Here is a 19,775-nt window from a genome sequence, read left to right as displayed (position 1 = left end):
GCCGCCTGGAATGACACAACAGGTGACGGGGACCGCGTCCCTTCCACACACCCTCTTCTCAGACTGCTGTGTCTGGCTCTCTCTCTCTCTCTCTCTGTTTCCAAAACAAAACATGCACACAGTACAGTAAAACATATGAATTGAAATGATCGGACGGTGGTTATTTTCTTTGACAACCGTACCTGTAACGACACCACACGTGACGGGGACCGCGTCGCTTTCACGCACCCTCTTCTCGGACTGCCGTGAGGGATACATAAAATAAGAAAGTAAAAGACACACACACAAGAACAGTACAAATACACATCACATTCCTTCTATACAAATCCCACACAAAAACTCTGACCGCTAGGGCTGTAGCGATACACGATATTCAGCTCACGATACGATATATATCACGATATTCGGCCAACGATACGATTCGATTCAATAGAATTCCATACGCTTACGTCGGTTTCTGAAAGATTTAAAGGGGACAGAGTGATTTTGGTGACACCTTGTGAGTGTTCCGTTTACTTCAATTACGCAATATGTGTCTCTGACTGGACAGAGTCTACAGCGGGGATCGTCGACTACATTTTTGTCAGAATTTTTCCCAGCGCTCTGGCGGCCGGACTCGAAAAAGATCTCAGACTGGGAGGCGGTCCGCTGAGGAGTGATGGTTAAAATCTGTGATTGTGGAAAAATGACTGTAGTATGCGGCGTCCCGATTGGTGGAAAATGCTTGCAGAAACAAAGGCTGTTGTCAGGTAAACGTGTCGCTGTCAAAGACGCCGAAGCGAAAAGTTGACGTGGAAAAGCCCGGCTTTAATGATGAACGGACTGATGAGCGAGCTACGCGCTCGTCACGTATGCCTCGTTTGCAACGAAACGATGTTGTTGCAAAATGATACGACCGGCGTCGCCGTCGTCGTCCCTCGAACGTAACGATCGCGTAATTGGCGTGCGTGTTAAGTAGCTCTAGATTGTCCCCTCTAGCGCAGAGTTCGGTTTGCTCAGCCCAGCCGACGTTGAGGTGCTTAAGCTTTGGTTTTCTTACGCCAAGTTACGTAACCCCGTTTGTACATGACCGATCGGCTATCCTGACCTTAACCTTAACCGAGGTCAAATGCCTGACCCCTACCGATCGAACTGCTTCGCGGGCGGGTCTTGGCGCGGCCGTGGTCGGTGGGATTTGCAATTTCGGCGACGGTCGATAGCCACCTACAAACACGGGGAAATGGAAGTTCGATTACAAATTGCTCGAAAAGAACGAGTGTTATCGGTTAAGGTCGGTGCCTGGAAACATTTATGAAGCGAACTGCGTTTTGCGTCGGAAGAATTTCAAACTCGGTAAACTACGTACTACGTAAAGGCTCGCCGGCGGCCCGTAATTGCTAGTTTCTGCCACGCCGTTTCAACCGCTAGCGACGACGTCGACGCCACGACGCCGGATTTTAGGATAGGAAATCCGCGGCCCACTTTTTGTCTTGGTTGCACTGGTGCGCCTAACTTTTTTTATGTGGCTCTGTGCCGACGCTCCGAGCAGAGGCGATTTGGTTGCCGAGGACCGTGACGAGCCACGATTCCTACGGGTCTGATGACGGGATTGAGGAAGCGTTCGAAGCGATGTTTCCGGATTCGGGGCTCGTACAGTCGTTTACCCGTGGAAAGGACAAGACCGGATACGTTCCGCAAAATTTGGACTGGCGCCGTATATCAAAAAATAATGCGGTGCGTTTGTAATTGTGTTCGACGAGACGCTGAACCGGACGACCGAAAGCGGACTTGCGTGTGTGTTATTGGTTAAATGACAAGTGGTGCTCATAAGTTTATGAACCCGTGATAGGTTGACTAAAAAGAGGAATGCGCAAATCGTCTTTTGGAAATTGATCTTAATTCCTTAATTAAAAAAAAGTAGGAATTTTCTTTGTGAATAAATTATGTATCGTAAATAAATAAATGCCCTTCCTTTAAAATACAGGGGGCGCGAGTAAGTACGCCCTTATGTTAAATTCCCATAGAGGCGGGCATATTTTTATTTTTAAAGGCCAGTTATTTCACAGATCCAGGATACTATGGCACTTTCAATAAAATCATCTCTCAATGTAAATCAAACCAGCTATGAGGCTAACTGAAATGAAACCATGCCAATCTCTAGGTACGGCGAAGGGTACGTGATGATGTGGGGCTATTTTTACGAGTAGCGCTATGTACTATTTATACATATCGGCAGCAGACCATTCTAAAACTCAATTTGGCTGTTTTTAATTCATTCATTTTAATTTGTCTAATTAACGTAGTTGTTATTCACTTGACAACTATGTGATACGCAACATACAAGAGGTTAGTTAATAAATATATTTATGGCACACTTACTTTACTACAAGTAGATCCTGGGCAGTTGCGTGGCCCGTGAACTGCTCCGTATAATCTTGACCGGACGTGGTCGTTTAACCAATGACGCGCGTGCAAGTCCAGTTGTTTGCTTTTGGTTGTCTGGTTCGCTGTCTCGTTGAACGTGATTACAAACGCACCGCGTTCAAGTCTTAAATTGCTACCTCTTCAAAGGAACGATCGCACGGGACCGCCGGTAGTCCCCGGTCGGAGATGTAAACGGGCGCCTGTCCGCAAGAACTAGAACGGGGGTGGCTGACCGGTCCGGCGTAAAGAGCGGCTTACGGTTGTAATGATGTCGTAATACAAAGCAGAACAGTTTTATAGGTTTCCTTCTTACCTAGACTGACTCGGTGAGAAACTTGGCAGTCTGTTCGCGGGAAAGTTCATCCTCACAAAGTTCAATCGTCTCCAACTGGGACGCTGCTTCGTTTGTCACCAAAGGGGCTTTCAAACAGTCGGATTCAGCAGCGAAAGGGTTAATGAGGAAGGTGATCTGTGGCCGTTTTTCCCTCAGGTTGCAGAATCTGTCCTCAAAACTCTGCTGCGGATTTTCAACCGGTGTCGCGTAGAGTGCTTTTGTAAGACCTCGGCTGCTCTTCCGCTCGCCTTCGACGAGGAGGGGAAATGCGTGAGCTCTCTCTTTTGAAGATGGGTCTGGAATAGCTTGAGCTCGTTGACAAATGTCACTTTCCTTGCAGATCTACGTTCGCTTTGTTCAGATGATGCGGCGTGTCGACCCCAAATCTGAAATCCGCTGGGGGTCGTGTAGCTGATAGTTGGGTCATCTATAGCAGTTCCGTGACCGTGGAGAGGAAAGGTTTGTTTCTCACTGGATTTGTCATCTATGAAGGTTAGAGAAAGAAATTAGCCGGGGTGCCCCTCACTAAATTGTGGGGACATTTTTTGGGAGCCCTATATCCAAAATGGCTGCCGCCAGCCTAGCTGGAAATCAACTTTTTAATGGTTTTGCCCACAGTGCTGCATAATACATGGTTTCTGAGTATATTTGGGTCAGGAAATTCATAAATGATAAAGATCTATTGATTTGACCTATTTTTGACCTTCAAATTCAAGATGGCCGCCAATTTTTGGCTCTTTAAATGTCAATTTTTACAAATCGTCAAAGAGCCTTAAAATTAGGCTCAAATGAAAGCTCTGCTCATACTGAGTGCAGTTATGGACAGCAATGTTAAAACATACACATATGTCATCAGATGTCTGGGGTGGAACCAATGAAAGGAGATTATTAGGGCCCGAGCGCCGACGGCGGCGAAGGCCCTGTTGAAACTGAAGGAATTATTATCATTTTCTGCAAATTAATCGCCTTTTTGAGGGGCTTAACATATTCAAAAACTCACCAAAATTGGCGGTCTCATCAAGTCCGGTGAAAAGTTACGTATTTTAAGGGTTTCGGGAATAGGCGCACAAAAATGGCTCGCTAGTGCCCCCTACAAAGTAAAAAAAAATGGAGCCCCTGCAGTACGTTTAACGTAGACTCACGAAACTTGGTACACATATGTAACGTGTCAAGATGTACAAAAAGCTTCATTGGAGCCATACCCTAAACCCAACAGGTAGTCCGCCATTTTGATTTCAAAGTTTGAAATTAGTGCAATTTTGGCCATTTCCACATGTCGTACTTTAACAAACTCCTCCTAGAGATTTCATCCGATCAACTTCAAATTCGGTCTCCAGGCACTGCAATGTTTCGTTACCAAATTCACTTCTGATACTTTTTTAATGCGAGAAATCAACTATATATAAGGTCAAATATGGGCCGTTTCACAAAAATGTATGTCTAATTGCAAATTTGGTAAGACATGTCGGAGCTCCACGCAGTCTGACGAGAAAGCGGCAGCCTGCTGGGCTCCGTACCCAGGGCAAAGTCACAATAATATGAGATTGGACCGTACCGCTGTAGAAAGGGACCCCGAAAGATGATCGACTCTGGAGGCCGCAGTATCCGGAGCGACGGTGAGGACTCGGGTCTTGTCTTCGTTAAGCTGGCGGAAAAACAATTGAGCGGTGCCGACGCTTTGTTAGTTTCCTCCGGCTCAAAAGAGACGTACGGCTGGATGTCGTCGGCGTAGAAATGGTAACGTACGTCTCCGAATTGCCTGGCCTAGGGGGAAGCGTGTACAATGTAAATTGAATTGGCACCCCGCGGGAAAGAGCCGCGTTTTCAGAGGAATAGGGGCCCGGTGACACTGAATGGGTTCTATCCGAAAGGCGGGAGGCGAACCGGTCCGGGGTGCTCCCGGAGATCCCGACCCGGCGCTGGAGTCCGTCGAGCGAAATGGTAACGCCGAGGTCCGGCGGTACCGGAACGTTTACCCGCGTCGGAAGACGTCGTCGTTTCCGTAGAGCGTTTCTGACGGAAGCCCGATTGAAATGCGTCTAGCGTGTCGCGAGTGGCTAAAGCGGCAGAGAGCCGATTAGCTCCGACTTTTTCGAAAATGTTCCAAATAAAAGGCGTCTCGGGGATTGGCCCGTAGTTTGCGGGAATTGAGGAATCCGGATTTGTTTTCTTTAAAAGCGGCCGAACCGCTGCGTGTTTAAAATACAACGGGACGCGGACGGTTTGCAGAGAGCGGTCGATTGTAGAAAGTAAACGAGTACTTGCGGACCCGAGGACGTTTTTTAAGAAGGGAAGTGGGTACGCTGTACGCCGAGTCGGCGAGTTCCGACGGAGAAACGGGAGCGAAACGGTTCGGAGTTAACGGCCGAGCGAACTGAAAAGAACGTACCGTAGCGGCGGAGGTGATGCCGTTCTTGACATCTCTGATCTTATTTTCAAAGAACGAGAGAAAGCTGCCGCGGTCGTTGTTCGAAAAGACTGGCGCTTCGGGAGGAGAGGGATTTACAGGATCGTCGACTGTGTCGAAAAGGATTTTGGGATTATGCTCGCTAGAAGCGATGAGCTCGGTAAAGTACGGCCCAGCGTGGGAACGGGACCCGAGATAAAAACGGAATCTGCCGCATTGTTTTAGAGGCTTAAAAAGTTGGCTAAAATCTTTTTCGGTCAGCTCCAACTGTCGGCGACGATGATCCTTTTTACCGAAGTCGGGAGCGAGGGTAATAGATCCCGGAGTTTATCCCGGATGACGGTGACCGTGGCCCCGGGGAGACGGTGTGTAGCCGCGTTGAAGAAACGTGCGCTCCCGATAACGGAATCGCCGAAGATCAACGTCGTAGGGGGGGGAAAGCGGATGAGGGGATGAAGACTGGGTGCGGACCCGACAGAGAGTCGTAGCGGTGAAGAACGGGGCTGGGGACTTTTTGGAGGATGTCCGGCAGCAGGCTCGGGACGCCACCGGATCTTCTGGCGGCATCCCTTACGAGCTGCCGGCGAGCGGAGAAAACCCCTCGCCGTTTCCGTCCGATTGCCCGGCAGCTACGTCCGCGAAGTTAGACGGGCAAGACGACGGCACGCTAAGGGAGCTCTGCCGATATTTACTTGACTTTTTCCCCCGCAATGCTCCGCGCTTTTTGTCGACGTCTGCTACCTGAGAACTTCTGAATCGCCGAGAGAGATTATTTCAACCGCGATGGCGACTTCGACGTACTTTAAACAAAAGACGACGAGCCGCACGAGAGAGCGACCGAAACGTCTCAAACGCGGATAGTCTTTTTGCCGAAATCGCCAAAATGAGTACCGCGCTACAGGGGGGGGGTCGTAAATAACGGGGAACGCAATGAAAAAAGGACGGATGCTACGTGGAACCGTATGCGGTTCGAATAATAGTGGGTCTTAAGCGAGGACCGAGCTGTCGGCCTTATAGGTAGACTATTCCGGAGGTTTGGAGCGGCCGCTGCGAAGGCTCGGGCCCGTCGAGGAGCGTGCGATCGGAAGACCTCGGCGCTTTGACCGGTGCGGGGACGCGTAAAAGGTCAGATGAATGAGAAGGCGACGACCCGTTTAAGATCTCGAAAACAATTACTACAATTTTAAATTCGATCCCGAAACGGACGGGAAGCCAACGGAATGCGGTCGCGACGAAGGGACGACGATCCGATCCGACGTCCGAAGAGTCGCGGTAGTAAAAAAAAAATATAACAACATTGCCGCAACTATCCGATCGCGCAGATACACGCCGCGTACCGTCAGAAGGATACCTCCCCTTTTAACGCAGAAGGCGGCTCGGGCCGTCCGGCCCCCGCGGCTCGACTTGTCTTCGACCTCCCCGAGTTCTTGCACGCTACGCTACGCCGAACGGATCGGCCCCAGCGATGTGGTCAAACCCTACATCCCGTTGACATCGGGATGGCCGAAAGCCTTACGCGTCTTCCGACTGCACCGCGGATAAACGTAAAAGAAAAAAATGGCGATTGAGGACTTCCGGGTCGCGCTACAGATGGCTGCTTGAGACTTGCGCTCCCCGACTGTTTTGATCTAAAAACCCTGAAAACACTGTAGATAACCGTAAAGCCAGAATTAGCGAACATGAGCAACCACAACCATTGAATGAAGATACCGAAGAATCGGTACGACGACGCACCGCCAGCCGAAGCAGCTCGCCGGGAATGTTAGCCTGCGAAGTATATTGAGCGAGCAGAAGGACTTCAGACGGGATAACAAACGGCGTCTTACAGAGATCAAACAAGAGCTGAGTAGAACAAATAATAGACTGGAGGAAGCAGAAGAGCGGATTGACGGAATTGAAACGACGCCAACGGCAGCCACGGCGCTATTGAAAAGGCTATCCCAACGCCACGCTAACGTGGAAGCTAAACTGATTGACCGGGAAGGTCGGGCTCGTAGAGAAAACGTCCGAATCTATGGCATCGCTGAAGAAGAAGAGGGGGATAACGTGATTGACTTCGTGCAAAAATGACTGAGAGAATCGATGGAGCTGCCGCCAGGTATGGATCTCAGAACCGAAAGAGCGCACACAACGCTTGCTCCTAAGCCCACTGGCCCAGAGGCAAAACCCCGGTCCATCGTAGTCAAGTTTGCGAGTTACAAAGCCAAAGAGGAGGTGATCCGTAAAGCCCGGCAGAAGAAAGAACTTCTATGTGAGACTGTCCGTTTCTACGTGGACCGCGATTAACCGTCCGCGGTCCTCAAGAAATATGCGGAATATGCGGAGGCGAAGAAAATAGTGAAGGGAAAACAAATTAAGTTACAAACGCCATACCCAGCGAGGCTACGTGTTTTCTACAATGATGGGACGCGCCTGTACCAGACCGCCACGGACGCCACAGAAGATGTGGCTAAACGAGGATTTCCAATTACCGTCGTACCGGCCCCAAACTCGACTGATACTCCTGGCTACCCAGAGGTTAATCGGGATTTACAGAAAAGTCTTCTTAGGAGAAACTCAAACTAAATGTGAATACAGATAAGTCAAGGATTTGTTTTCTTTTCATATGAACACGATCCACAGGGCAAATCCGTGTTATGGAATAGCCTAGTATAGTCAAAGTATGTAAAGCTTAGCTTAGGTTGATGTTTTGAAATTAGCCTTTTTTTTTTTTTTTTGTCCTTTGTAACCTACTCGGGGTCACAAGGATAAATCGGTCGTGACTGAAATGGTTACACGGCCATCTCAAAGGGCCCTCCTTGCCCAAAGCAAGAGAGACCTAACCCTTTACGGGTGCTCTAATACCACCAAGAGCCCCTCAAATGCACACCTCGAAGGAGCCTCGCTTTTGGAAGTGAGAAACCGTAAAGCTTCAATTTCAACTGTTTTGTTAATGTAATTGTTCTGTTTTGCTTAGAGTTACGGGGATATATTTTCTTATGACTGCTTATTACCACGCTGGGAGAATACCTGTATGTTCGAAACTAAAGAATCCATGGCTTGGATAGATAAACTAAAAGGGATTTCTTATGACGTCAATGGGGTTTTAAACCCAATTAAGAGAAGTAAGTAACAAATAGTGTTACTGCAAGAGACGCACCTTGGTTCTTCTGAACACGAAAAGCTGAAAAGAATGGGTTTCTCTAAAGTTTATTACTCGTCTTACAAATTCGGTCATAGACGAGGAGTGGCCATCCTGATCTCTCAAAAAGTCCAATTTGAACTACTTACAGAAACAAAAGATAAGGAAGGGAGATACTGGGAAAATAGAAGGAGTTGAAATAACTTCTGCTTTCCGCTTTTTATACAAACATTTTTGACTTAATGACGGGAGCAAAAGGTATTATCGTTTGCGGAGGAGACTGGAACATACGCCTCAACCCAAGGCTAGATTCTTCAAAGGGAACTACCTTAACCCCCGTACGTAAGAAACTTAAGGCTCTCGTGATAGAGCTGGGTGTGATAGATCTCTGGAGAGATTTCAACCCGACCGGTAGGGACTACGCTCATTATTCCCAGCCGCGTGCAGTGTATTCCACAATTGACTATTTCTTTATTTTTAAAAGAGACCGCCACAGAATACGTAATTGTGAGAGGAAATAGGAAATACTGCACCTCTTCTGCTATCGTTACAAATAAGTAGCAACCCTAGGAATACATTATGGAGGCTGAACGCCGGTATCTTAAATAAACAACAATTCACAACCAAAATGAAAGAAGAAATTGTAAGAACTCTGGGAGATAATGATAATGGAGAGGTAGGCCCGGATATTCTATGGGACACATTGAAAGCTGTTCTTAGAGGAGAAATTATGAGGGTCGAGTCTGTGAAGATGAACGTTCTCCCTAGACTGTTGTTTTTGTTCCGGTCTCTTCCTGTAGAAATATCCACCAAGCAATTCTCAGAGTGGGATAAAATGATTTCCAGATTAATTTGGCAAGGTAAAAAACCTAGAGTTAGATACAAAACCTTACAATTGTCAAAGGAGGAAGGAGGTATGGCAGTACCACACCTGAGAAATTATTTTTTCTCAGCCCAGATTAGACCTCTGTTAAATGTATGTAATCGAATTTCTTATGCCAGATGGAAAGACATTGAACTATTTTTAATTAGGAACCCTCCTATACAAACACTACTGGGTAATACAGACTTGAGAAAATTCATTAATGGTATCCAAAACCCAACTGAACATGGAACACAATGAAAGAGGAATATAACTTACAAGATAAACTTAAAGTACTTACATGGTGTGCCTTCCATCCATATTTTAAACCTAACCAAATGGATGGTAGATTTAAATCCTTCATAGCCAAAGGTATTACAACATTCTACTCCATAACAGAAACGGAAAACCAAAGGACTTCCAAACCCTTCGAGAAAAGCAGGACTTTTATAGATACCTGTAACTGCCCCATTATTTTGATCAAGCTATCAAAAATCGTATAGACGATCACGATCCCGTATTTAAATTAGTCTTACTTGGAGCGTACTCGGTACTGAAAAAGGGTATTATGTCTAGACTATACAGAGGCTTTATGACTAAAAACACACTCCACAGAATACATAAAAAAATAGATGGGAGAATGAAGGTAACTTGAGTATCTCAATGGAAATGTACTAATTCCAATACGTGGAGAGAGTTTGGATGGAAATGTTTAATTCAATTTTTTTTTTTAATCACCCCGAAGCAGAAAAGTTTTCACACAACAATGCGGACGGCGCAGCGCAGTCAGTTTCACAAGGGTTAACGAGAGAGTTAAACGCTTTAAAAAGAACCTGAGGCCTCCGGGTGTTACTAGCAACCAGGTGAGATAAAAAAAAAGTGTCCTTTTCCCACTTTCTCTCAGCTTTTCTGCAGGCACGTCTGAGAGAGCGGGTATAGTCGTTCTGCCAAGGTTCTGAAAGCGCTTTAGTGCGTTTCTCCCTCAGTGGGGCAACAGAGTCCAGTATCTCGGTGCAAGTAGAGTCAAAGAGGTTGGTGAGTTCCTCCACGTTAAGATTACAATCTTCGAGATTGTACAGCACCGAGTCTTTAAAGGCAGCAGAAAACCGCGAGGCAGTTAGCGTGCGGGAGCAACAGTCAAAGTGTCCGAGCAGGGGACAACCGCAGTAAATAAAACGGGCAGATGATCTGAAATCGCATATTTCACCAATGGCAACGTCTAAGCCAGGTGACGGCACGAGGTCCAAAGTATGTCCTTTTTCGTGTGTCGGGCCAGTGACGGACTACGTGAGATTAAAAGAGTCAATGAGATTAAGAAAATCTTTAGACGTAGGTCTGGATTCGCAGCACACGTGTATATTAAAATCACCGACGATTAAAAAGCGACCGTATTTTACCATGGTGCTGAAGAGAGCTATCCATGGTGCTGAAAAGAGCTGTCCATGGTGCTGAAACAGATTATTATTACATAATATAACAGAGCCCTAACAAAATTGAAGTGAAAATGAAGATGTCAGAAACGCAAGGACAACTGTCCTAAGAGCATCAGACTGGTTGGCTAAGAGTGATACAATGCTGGTTTGAAGAATGCATGGTTGTGGGTTCAATTCTCATGTGGTGTCTTGGTTTTTAAGCCACCCCCCTCTCCATACTAAGAGATTTTATGGCTTTTTTCGACATACTATACTACAACTTTTTTATGACTTTTTTCGACATGCTATACTATGACTTTTTTCGACATACATACTATGACTTTTTTCGACATACATACTATGACTTTTTTCGACGTACTATACTATGACTTTTTTCGACATACGTACTTTGGGCCCTATCTTGCACCCAGCGCAATTGCCTTTGTACACCGACGCATGTATCGTTCCTATTTTGCACCCGACGCACAGCGGACTTTTCCCTCCACAGACGCACGTCGGTAAATTAGGGAATGTATTTGCGCTCCAGGGGGCGGTTCAGCCGAAAGAGGAGGCGTGTTCCGGCGCAAACGTTACGTGGTGCTATTTTGCAGTTTCAGAAAACAATTCCGCCACTGACCAGGAAAAACCTGGTCTAAAGTCAGTAGCGTGTTATTCAGATGCTATTTTAGGGACGAATGCTTGGCCATAATGTAGCGTGTGCACAACGCGCATACGCTTCTCTCATTTACAGCAGTTCCCAATTTTGAAAATCATACATAATTACAAAGAGAAATATTACTGAAAATGCCCTTCAGGTGTTTGGATAGATCAGGAGGCACTTTACAATACAATCCTCAAAAAGTCACAACATTCTTTGTGGCTTGTTGTGTTTTACACAACATTTCCATGAATCGTGGATATGTTGATGACATAAATGAGGAGATATTAGAGGACTTAAGGAGACGTGATGTTGAACTACGGCGGGATTGGACACTCCGGCGGATTGTGGTCCGGGAGTGGCAATGCGCGATGTGCTCCTGATGGAGCGGGTGGACGGAGATGGAGTGGGGGGGGGGAGGAGGAAGGGGCACAACAGGTGCAGGTGGTGCGTTTGGAGGCCCACGCTCCATGGCTGCAGCAATCCTCTCCAGACTTGAGGAGATGCGCCCGAGAGGCCGCAGCAAAATCGCCACCCGGCCAAGACGGGCATTTATTACTTTGCCGCATCCCGGACAGCTCCCGCTGGCGTGCGCCGGGCAAATCCGCTGTCATAATAGCAATCCGCCATGGAACAAGCGCGCCTGCTCTTAAAGGGAATGTGAGATGACGCTCTGATTGGTTATTTTCACGTTACGCCCACAAAGCTACTTGCGTTTGGCGTTTCATACTTGCGTTTCAGATCGTTAAAATAGGGCCCTATGACTTTTTTCGACATACGTACTATGACTTTTTCGACATACTAGACTGATTTTTTTTCGACGTACTATGCTATGACTTTTTTGACATACTATTCTATGACTTTCTCATTACTTTTTTCAACATACTATACTGTGACTTTTTCAGCATACTATACTAACAGTTTTTGAGTTTTTATGCCTTTTTTCGACATACTATGCTATAATTTTTTTATCATAGTAAAATATATATAGTATAGTGTGTCGAAAAAAGTGATGGAAAAAGTCATAGTATGTCAAAAAAGCAATACAAAAATCATAGTATAGCATGACGACACCACAACACCCAGAAACATGAAGACTTTCAGCCAGGAGACTGGGGTAGTTACAGGGCACAGTTAAGACGAGTTATAAGTTTATGGAGGAGGTGGTGGGTGAGTCATTAAGCTATCGGACTTTCACCCAGGGTACCTGTGAGCTACAGTGAATTGAAAATGTGTGTTATAGTTGGGTTGGGAAAGTACCGCCAATCGCCTGTCGGCTGCTCATACACGATCACTGCGACTGGGGAGTTGGGGAGTTTTCATTTTAGGTATGATTGCTTCGTACCCTGCCTAAGTAAGATTGTTCAGTTTATATTTTGGAGACGATGTCTGCCTAAAAGATATTTTTTTCTCGCCACTGTCGCACCAAATGCTTGCTTGTGGGAAATTGTTGGGTCTGTTATCATTTGAACTATTCTGCTTCACTACAAATCCCTATTGCAGCATTTAGAAGACAGTATTGATGAAAGAATGGGGACATCTACGCATATGCATTGTTAATGGTGATTAATAACCATGACGGCTTCCACATTGGTCGCCCCAGTGCTGACCAGCTATTCATTAAGCAGTCACAGTAAATTGCTAAAGTACTGCTCCTGCATTCCCCATACATGCATTATGTTTTTTTTTTTAGGTATCACCACAGTGCTGACAATGACCACCCTGAGCACAGTGGCCAGGAACTCGCTACCTAGAGTGTCCTACGTGACGGCCATGGACCTGTTCGTTACCGTCTGTTTCCTGTTTGTCTTCGCTGCCATGATTGAGTATGCCATGCTCAACTACTACTCCTACAGTATACGCAGACCTCCTGTCAAGACGCAGAGAATGGTAAGCCTTTGGTGAAAGTGTGAGGCTGTGTATTAGCTCTTCATTTGTTTTGTCTTGCATGCCGTCATCCACCTCCGCTACCGGAAAGGTCCCGAAAACATTAGCATTAAGCATAAAGCATTATGTTACAATTATTGATCCAACAAACGCTGCGCTACCAGAATGTGATTTGTTTTTCTGTAGACTCTGTGGTTATGGGAATCTGCATCGCCAGGTCCTTTTCATGATGTAAGCCTTTATGAACGCAGAATGTTTGAAGTTATGCATTTTGGCTGATTGTTGTCTCCTCATGTAAGGTTAATTTAAAAAAGGGGGAGCTTTTGTGTTCATTTTGAGCTGTCTGCACACAAGAATAAAAAGTAAGGTATTACACTTCCTAAGTAACTTGCTCAACACTGCTGTTACACTGCTAGTGGGAAGTCAAATGACTACAAAGAAACACAAAACGACTCTGTCCACAAAATACTCAAAACAACTACAAAGACACACAAAGAGACTGAAAGCGACCACAAAGAGATTCAGAACTAGTAGCCTTTCTGTCTGGGTGTCTTGATCCTATGCATCAAGGGTGTGGAGCCATTTTCATGTCTGTGCCCTGGTGCCCATTATTTCGTAATCTATCCATATAAGTTTGACTTGTGACAGTATTAATAATGATCTCATTACTTAAAGGGCAGTAGGTTAATGTGTGTCAAAGCAACCTTGGAGGCTGTGAAGACCCAAGGGCACCCATGGGATCAGTGCCAATGATTGGGATGTAGCTGTCTGGACAAAGAAAAACAAAGGATAAAAACAATGCATTAAAATCTGTTCATAGTCACTCTTGTGCCACCTGATAAGCCAATCAAATATGAGTATACATATATTATACTGTATGTATGTATGTATGTATGTATGTATATATATATATATATATATATATATATATATATATATGTATGTATGTATATATATGTGTATATATATATATATATGTATATATATATATATATGTGTGTATATATATATGTGTATATATATATATATATATATATATATATGTGTATATATATATATGTATATATATATATGTGTATATGTATGTGTGTGTGTGTATATATATGTGTGTGTGTGTATATATAAATATATATGTATGTGTAAATATACTGTATATGTGTATATATATATATAAATAAATGTACATACAGTATACACGTTTGCCAAGGCATCTGACGTGTGTCTATATGAGCATGTGTGTGCTCTTTTCAAGCAATTACTCCTGTGCGGGAGCCTAATACGTTGTGTAGACGTTCTCAAGGCTGCACCTGCCGCGAACGCTTTAGTGGCAGCAGCACACATCTACTCAGACTGTACACATCTACTCTGTCATTTCTCTCTCCAGATCCCCTCCCTCTTCATTAATTTCCTCCCAGTGTAGAAGAGTTCTGCTGAATGTGTCTCAGGGCTAAAAAGACTGTCAGCTCTGGATGAACAATCAAGTTGTGTTACATACAGTCCCCTCCTCTGCATTTCTGGCTCTGTGCTGTATTTTGGCCTAGTCCGTCTGTGGGGAAGCCTCATATTTCCCTCCCCCAACTATCCGTGTGGCCCCTTTGTGCCGCCCACTCAGTCAATTCTGTTACTCCACAAGATGCATCTAACTCTCTTCTCTCTCCCTCTCTCGCCTCCTCTTCCTAAAAGAGCGGAGTAGAGGACTGGAAATCTGTGTGAAGATTTTACCCCAATTAGGTCACGATTTTATACACATCAGGGAGGAAGTCGCATAATGAATTTTCCTCAGGAGGTACTTATTCAGCATTCCGGTCTAAAATTCAGGCTATAGCTGACAATGAAAATAATAAAACATATCGTATTACAATGATTCATGTTATGTTGTATTATATTGTATGTAGATTTTTTTTTTTTTTATCATTAAACATATTACTTTCAATTGCTTTGTTTAAACATAAGTATTGTACTTCAATATATTCAAAAATGTATATCCAAGAGTGAATTTGATCTTTTTAAAAGCCCTAGGCATCACTATGCTGGTAGAAAAGCATATTGATTCACCAGTGCTTTTTGCTGAGCTCATTTTGTTGTTTGCTAGTGTGTTTTTTTTATTCCAAAGACTGAACAAATGAAGAGACATTTCTATCCAGTGCATCACTACTGACGTTTGATGGAATTTTTCTGCAATCTAAAACATTGACAAGTGCTTGTCAGGGCTTTGTGTCTTTATATACTATAGTCATTTTGCACTTATGATCGATCACAGAGTGTGTGCCACTAGAAGTGCCACAATTTCTTCACTGCAGCTTCAATGGACCAGAATGCAATGGAGGAAAAAGGCATATTGCCTTTTTTATTTTTTAAAGGCACCCAACTTTTCATAAACTAGTCTTACTTAGTTTTACTTTACTTTTTCAGAAGCAATGGTACTTATGCTTGAGAACAATCCACAGCTGAACAGAAGCAAGTTCTGCACAGCAGTCATCGTGATTCAACGGCATTAACCTCTGCCCTCCCTCTTAGTTAGTGTTGCTAGATTTACAACTCAAAATTCTTTGAAATACTTCTGTCATTTTTACCAGCTGAAATCCAATGTTAGCTCCGTGGGTTGGCACCGACTCGTTTAAAAAACAAGAATCCTTTAAAAGTGCTCAAGTATGCACTTGATGGCTACATACGTGATATCGTTCTAAAAGACTGAGGCTAAAGCAAACGTGTCCCAGGCAAAAAGTCAGCAACTGCCAGTCGATACATGAAGAAGGCCCGAAAAGAGGAAGCAGTGTAGAGCTATTTAGTCCTATAGAAAGTCAACAATCAATTCCTCCACCATAACTCTCTCCCTCTCTGTCATCGCGTACAGGCCTACTCATCCTTCACCATGGGTCACACACCTCGGGCCATGATGCCCATGGGCAACTCCCTGTTCTGGCAGGACTACGACGACAACTGCCTATACGAGTGCCTGGACGGGAAAGACTGCAAGAGCTTCTTCTGCTGCTACGAGGAGTGTAAAGAAGGCGGCTGGAGGAAAGGACGCATCCACGTCAACATCGGCGAGCTGGATGCCTACTCTCGGGTTTTCTTCCCCACTTCCTTCTTGCTCTTCAACATAGTCTACTGGGTCAGCTACCTCTACCTCTAGGCGGTCTTGGGCTGTGATCCGCGGGCCCCGCTGAAACAGCCACAGTCCTCGCCACTTTACCACCGCGGCCCGTGATTTAAGGTCAAAACTAAACATGGAGGAGAAAATAAAAGGTGGATGCGCTCTTTGGGAATTGTGAAAGACATGCGGCCTCTGGAGTGGTAAAAAGTGCATTTGTGCTGGAGTGCACAGATTAACAGCCATGATACTTTGAGCAGTGGCACTCCGAGGAGAATAAAACGCTCAGCAGTAGAACAACAAGCCGCCAGCATTAACTTGATGGGACAGGTCCCGTTTTTGACTCTCTCAGAAACCAAAAAGAGACGTTCGGGGACGGGGTTGCGTTGCTAAATCTTGGTCATAGAGATGGGGAAGCACCCATAGTGCCTTCTTTTAGAAAGGGTGCGGCACCGAGAGACACGGCTTCAGAGTTCCCTCCGTTATCTTCATTACCTCATCCATCGCACCGCCGCATGCTGAGCTGTCTATTCTTTAATAAAACAAACCTGGAACACTAACACTGGAAATGTTTAAAACTAACACTCACCATTTATTTTGTAGCACACTAGTTTTAGTTGTACTCTAGAATTAGTTCTACTTTCTAGTAATAGCAACCTTTTCTTATCATTAATATTAGAATTAGTTGTATTTTCATAGCAAGTCAACTAGCTTGCCCATCGGTAGTTAATTGTTGAATATGAGTTAGTGTCAGGGGCAGTGGTTGTCTGGTAAAATCTCTTTTTTTTTTTTTTTAAGTCAGTGAGCTTTTGTTCATGATGCAGTTTACAGTAGATGCCAAGAAGATTTAGGTGTTTTATAATAAATGCTGAAGAACTGCATAAATACATACCAGTCTAAAACTAACCATGCTAATTTCATCCACGGGCATATTACGTATGCTACAGTATATGAATAAACAGATTAGGGTTGGGGCAGCGTCGGCTCCTTTCTGACAACAGCTTTTTAACATTTTATTTTACACACTTTCATCCTTATTTATACATAATTCTTGTATCTAATAAGGCTTGTAGATTACCTTGGTTTAAAGGAAAAGTTCATCATCTTGTAAACTATACTATGTTACCCAGTTAATGCAAACTCAAAACTTTCTTCAACCTTTTGCCTTGATACATTAAATTTGCACAGCACTAACTCCATCAGTACAGCAAGAGTCATGTCAGGCCCTATTCCTAAGTGAAACTTTCTCAAAATGTTGAACTATTCCAAAACGTTACTAACCCCAAAGAAAGAAATGTCATCAGCATTGGTGTCAGTGGAGCGTTCCAGATGTGCATGATGCACGCAAAATCATTGTTGGGCAAAATGAGCTGCAGAGATATTAGTTTTGGCCACTAGTTTTGGCATTTGAGTCGTTCTATCCAGTTTCAGAAGTAGAGTAGTGTGGGTGCATAAATTTGGAGTCTTGATGAAAGCTTTATTGTTTTTTTTTTTTATGTCCCGGTACACGACCCTTTCTAAAGCCAAGTGGCGCGTGTTATCTGTACGCATTATGAGCTATCCGCGTGTATGTCTACGCCAGAACGGGACGTTGCATTTGGAGCTCGGGTTGGGTTTAGGAAAAGAAGAACGGGGTTGGCTTCGGTAAAAGAAGAAAGCAACGATTGGGTTTAGGAAACATGATTCGCGGGACACGATGCCCGGTCTCCTGGGTGAAAGTCCTGTGTTTGACTCATTCACCGCCCCAAGCAACCTCCCTACGCGGATTTTCGGCCTTCATACAGTGTATGTGTCAATCTACGGTGTAAATTGACACGCAATCGCAAGGTAATGTAAGTCAATGGAGGCCAAACGGCGTTGATAAACACGCTAAAAAGCGATTATGCGTCTTGATAACAAGCCAAAATGGCATACGAATTGGCGTGTCATACGTACGCCACTTCATCAGATCAGTCTGCCTGAAGGCATATCTCCGTGTGCCCTGCTGGCAATGATCACAAGTGCTGTAAAATAGGTTCTATATATTGCGAGGCTCCCTACACTCAAGTCTGTACACAGAGTGGTGTTGTAAAATGGATGATTAAGGATGGTTGTTAATGACTCTTGATGGAGTCCCACATTCTACTCTTAAATAAAATCGATGCTACATATGGAGGCATATGGACACAAGAACACAGGGACGCACGCTACATGTGAAATATTTTGATTTTGTTTACTGTTCTATGGTGTTTTTTGCAGTCGTTTGGCTTTGTAGAACAATCAACCCCCTTTTCCCTCCTCCTCTTCCCCCCAACACACACACACACACACACACACACTTTTCCCCCCGGTATTTGTATGTTCAGAAAAAAAGCTTTTATGTAAGATGTATCTAATTAATGTTTCTATTTTCATACAGTTATATATATGGAATGTAAGTTAGGCCAGTAGCGAGGCCTGAGTCAACCTGGTTCCAGTTCAGTCAGTTCAAGTTGCCTGAAATAAATTTATATTTAGGGGACATACATATTCAACAATAGGCCTCCAAACATATTTGTGGCCTGTCCAGAGGTTTGCAATTATAATTCAAATCGCCTCAAGTGATGCTACAGAAGCAGCTGAGGGGCTGTTACCCCGTGGGCAATTACTTACTCTGCTGATGAAATACATTAGCTCATAAGAGAGTGAAATTTCATTACCATTTTAGATCTATCCTATCTATGAACTGACTGAATTGAACACAGCTTGGCCCACACTGCAGTAAACCCTCCTCACCTCTGATATCTATACTACACTTTATAAGTGTCTTAGTCCATTGAGATATTTCAATAAAACAAAAATCACTGTTTTCTACGTCTTAATGAAAATCACCTGTGTGTTTCAGCTGACTGGGGCCTGTATTTATAAAGCCTCTTTGCAATTAGAGTACTAACCCTGGATCAGCACCGGCGAGCATAATGAACTCGCTCAAGAGCCTCTTCCGGAGACCTCATCGCCCCCATTAAAGCTTCCCAGCTTCTCTGAAAAGCGGTGCATCAGTCGCACCCGAGGTGTCACAAAATCATGTATTGCTCCTGCTTTGTCCTGCCAACCAATTTTGTTTTGATTGTCAGTGAGGTCTCTGGGGGGCAGGGCTGTACAATAAACAAACAAAAATACACTGACTTTGGATCATCACTCCTGTGGGGAAATATTTTATGAAAACAGGATCTAGAGTGAAAATAGGTATCTTTTTTCTAGTGTGTAGTACATTGCTTACATTAATAAAAAACGTTTTGGTCAAGTGCTACTGTGAAGTCTTTTTGTGCGAGAATGAAAGTCTTCGACATAGAACTGAAAGTATCTGGGACGCCTGGAGGAAAGGCAACACTATCATCCTACTGGAAATTCCATCATTTGGCGTTTTACAGTTCTGTGTATCTAGTCAATATCCTTCTTTTGGACTTGATCCCGGTGAATCATCAAACAGGATTTGACACCTGACCTGACAAACAGTACAGTACAGTTAATGTTAGCTAGTTATATCTCTTTGATATCTCAGTGAAGTTCATTTGTATTTATATAGACTGATCTGGATTATTTGGAAAAGGAAACAAGCCGCCATTACTGCGGTGTCAT

General features: G+C 44.4%; 1 protein-coding gene and 1 long non-coding RNA gene across 3 annotated transcripts in view; one reads left to right on the top strand and one right to left on the bottom strand.

Moving 5' to 3' along the window:
- The window catches only part of LOC120554588 (gamma-aminobutyric acid receptor subunit gamma-3-like), a 145,655-nt gene extending 126,209 nt beyond the window's left edge, over positions 1–19,446 (top strand). For both annotated transcript variants that reach the window (XM_039793572.1, XM_039793573.1), the window contains 2 exons: positions 12,891–13,087; positions 15,939–19,446. In XM_039793572.1, coding sequence (XP_039649506.1) covers positions 12,891–13,087; positions 15,939–16,220 — 479 coding nt within the window. In that variant the 3' untranslated portion in view covers positions 16,221–19,446. The remainder of the gene's footprint in view (positions 1–12,890; positions 13,088–15,938) is intronic.
- Positions 23–3,279, bottom strand: LOC120554590. Its single transcript, XR_005638524.1, has 3 exons — positions 2,717–3,279; positions 183–240; positions 23–92 (listed from the first exon to the last, which is right to left on the bottom strand). It is a non-coding gene; the product is annotated as an uncharacterized LOC120554590 (long non-coding RNA).
- Positions 19,447–19,775: the final 329 nt, after the last annotated feature.

Source organism: Perca fluviatilis, chromosome 24 (assembly GCF_010015445.1).
Source record: "Perca fluviatilis chromosome 24, GENO_Pfluv_1.0, whole genome shotgun sequence".
Taxonomy (NCBI): Eukaryota; Metazoa; Chordata; class Actinopteri; order Perciformes; family Percidae; genus Perca; species Perca fluviatilis.
The sequence above is the reverse complement of the archived record's forward strand: the minus strand, read 5'-3'. Positions and strand labels throughout refer to the sequence as shown.